Consider the following 3,202-nt stretch of genomic DNA (forward strand, 5'->3'; position numbering starts at 1 on the left):
ATGGCCAGCCTGCCAGGGACAAGCCTGCATGCTGTGGCCCTGGAATGTGGTGGCAGGGGGGGCCATTTCTCCCAGTGCATTGATAACCAGCTCATCCAAGTATTTGGAGTGACTAAAACCTATAGCAAAAAAAAACACATCATATACTGCAAGCCATTAGATGCACACACATGCATATTTATACAACCAAAGCAAATACCAAGTGCAGAGTGACTGGGACAGTCCTAGTCTTATGCCCGTTGTCCTGACAGCCTGTGAGGCTTGTCCTTGATAGAGTCTCCAGTCACCCGAACTGTAATAGATTGTCTTCTATTAAAAAGCAGCCCATTCACAACCACTAAGCTGGTTTCCTGACCCCCTGGAGAGAAAAGCCCCATTTGGAGTCCTGTGCCTCTGTGGCTGCTGGGTGGCTACTCTCCTGAGCAGAAAGCCTTGGCAGGTCACCCACATGAGATTCCCACGCTAAGAGTGAGAATTATGCTCTGGAAACTAGAAACATAGCCATTGGAAAATATAAATCCATCGTAGCTTTCCAGGCCAGAGATATTAACGATGGTGCTTGGGATACCTGCAGATGCATGCAGAAGCTCCAGAAAATCTCCAGGGGGCTTGGTCTATTACTCCCTCCCCGAACTGCATCCAGTTGCACCCCTTTCCCCCATTTCTCTGCACCCACTTGAGATGGGAGAGGACGCTTGGGATATACTGCTCACCTGCCTAGAAGGGGCAGGAGTGCTGGGCAGCCTACTGTGGGCTGAGAGGATGGTTTACACTTAGGCCAAGCACCTGGGTACTCGGTGGATGTGGGAGGCTGGGGCGGCAGGGAAGGCTCTGGAATGCCTGGGAGAGGGTGGAGCTCAATTTCTGGGAAGGGAATGCCAGGCACAGGGGACCAGTCTTGTCCTAAGAAGTGGATGAGATGGAGGGAGCCCTGAGAACCCCCAGAGCTCGGCCCATTCCTCGCCCTCCCTTCCTGTCTCTTGCAGGATATGAAGGACCTCCTGGGCAGGTACGTGGTCACCTGCGGTGGAGGTGGTGAAGGTGGGCGAGGGAGGGCTTGGTGTCGGGCTGCAGGGGACAGAGACTGTGTCCACTAAAGGAAGAAAAGCCTGACTGTGCTGTATCCAGAGGCCACGCCCCCCATCGAGGTCAGGACTGTGTGCAGGGTCCCCGGGCAGATAGAGGTGCTCAAAGCTTTCCAAGGTAAGTGGGGCCCAGAACCAGGATGTCTGACCCCACATTCTATTGGCAAGGCCCTGCCCCACCCAACCCCAGCAGCCACCTGTCTCAGACACGGCCCATGGGATATTCACTCTGTGCCTTCACAGGATGGCTTTCCTGGAGGTGCCATTCATTGATGAAGCTAGTGGAGTGGCCCAGATGGTCCCACCCCCGCCCCCATTTCCTCATCACCACCAATATCCACAGTTGGGGACCATTAATTGACCCCTCGATTCCCAGCTGGACTGAGTGAAGGGGAGGTCTCTGGCGAGTTAGGGAGAAGGGGGACCATGTGGCCATGGGCTGCCCTCTGTCCTCCACCCCCAACCCTGCACGGCTCACTTCTCTCATGACAGAGGATGTGGTGCCCGACCCCACCTCTGCATACCCGTACCTCCTCCTGTACGAGAGCCGCCAGAGGTGCTACCTCAGCACCCCACCCGAGGTTGGCATGCTGCGCAGCAAGGACAGGTTTGTGGCCTACCCCTGTGCTGTGGGCCAGAAGACCTTCTCCTCAGGGAGACACTACTGGGAGGTGGGCATGAACCTCATCGGGGACACACTCTGGGCCCTGGGTGTGTGCAGAGACAATGTGAGCAGGAAGGACAGGGTCCCCAAGTCCCCTGAAAACGGGTTCTGGGTGGTGCAGCTGTCCAAGGATAAGAAATGCTTGTCCACAATGTCCGCCCCCATCCCCGTCACGCTGACTGAGCCTCCCAGCCACATGGGCATCTTCCTGGACTTCGAGGCCGGAGAAGTCTCCTTCTACAGTGTGAACGACGGGTCCCACCTGCACACCTACTCTCAGACTGCCTTCCCGGGCCCACTGCAGCCTTTCTTCTGCCTGGGGGCTCCAAAGTCGGGCCAGATGGTCATCTCCACAGTGACCGTGTGGGTGAAGGGATAGAGACAGGGGCAGGGGGACGCTCAGACTGGCCTCGTCTCTATGGAAGGAGGTCCTTCTGCTTACCACAAGCCACCCGCCAGGCTTCTCACATATTACAGTGAGAGCCATCGGCCAGGCAGGGTGGTTTCTCAAAGTCAAAATGTAATCATGATTAAAATAATCAAACGTTGAGGCTACACTGACAGGTGCTTTGTAGAGGGAATTTTCGAGAGTCCATACGCTTCTGAGTGGACTGACTTCTAAATACATATCTGCACACCAGGCACAGCGTGGTCTCGTGTTCTTTAGCCATGCCTCCCGCCCCGCCCCACTTTGGAATGTCCCTACGTCCTTGGCTCCCTGCTTCCCCGTGGTTTAGGACAGTCCCAGGTGTCCTACGGAAGTTTTATGCATCCCCTCCTCGGGCTACTGGGTCCTTCGCAGAAGAAAACGAGAAGGACCGGACCCCTAAAAAGCCACAGAGCTGCCCACCACCATCCCCTTCGGCCCCTGAAGCTGCACACACACGAGCAAAATCCAAAGGAGGTAAGGGTTATTTGGGGGCCCCCTTTCCCTTCCTGCACAGCCCTTTCGCTTCCTAACACCCCCTCTCCACGAACCTCTCCCTGTTCCGCCCACCCCCCGCAGGGTCAGGCGCATTAACGGCGCTGTGATAGTCACTAACACCTGAGAATCCCGGAGTCACTGTTCCTACCCTGACAAGGCCAGTCGCTGGGCCAGGGGGTCCTGTGGAACAAAGCGCACCTACAAACGGGTTCCCGGTGGGGAGAATCTGGGCCCGGTGCAGAGCGGCTCGCGGTGAGACGCCGCAGTCCCGTCCCCCAGCTCCGGTCACTCTGACCGGAGCCGGCCCGGGCTGGCGTTCCACTCCGCGCGGATCCAAGGGTGTTCCAGTCCGCGGGCATCCAAGGGCACCCGCGCTGGGGCGCACGGCCGGAGGAGGAGGACGGAGCTGGCGACGGGCTCCCTTCGTCCTGGCGATGGCCGCGGTGCGCCCCGCCCCGCTGCCCCAACCCCGCTCCGCGCCCTGCACTCCCCGCGGCCAGTGTAGAGGCCGGCCCCGGGCCCCGAGCA

The 3,202-nt window shown here is 58.2% G+C and overlaps 1 protein-coding gene across 1 annotated transcript in view; it reads left to right on the forward strand.

The window, feature by feature from the left end:
* TRIM17 (tripartite motif containing 17) overlaps positions 1–2,128 on the forward strand; it is a gene marked incomplete at its 5' end in the record, with an annotated part of 3,688 nt that extends 1,560 nt beyond the window's left edge. The window contains 3 exons of the mRNA XM_008594631.1: positions 987–1,009; positions 1,100–1,203; positions 1,578–2,128. Of these exons, the coding sequence (XP_008592853.1) occupies positions 987–1,009; positions 1,100–1,203; positions 1,578–2,128 (678 nt within the window). The remainder of the gene's footprint in view (positions 1–986; positions 1,010–1,099; positions 1,204–1,577) is intronic.
* Positions 2,129–3,202: the final 1,074 nt, after the last annotated feature.

The sequence above is a fragment of the Galeopterus variegatus genome, unplaced genomic scaffold (assembly GCF_000696425.1).
Source record: "Galeopterus variegatus unplaced genomic scaffold, G_variegatus-3.0.2 Scaffold11209, whole genome shotgun sequence".
NCBI classification, from domain to species: domain Eukaryota; kingdom Metazoa; phylum Chordata; class Mammalia; order Dermoptera; family Cynocephalidae; genus Galeopterus; species Galeopterus variegatus.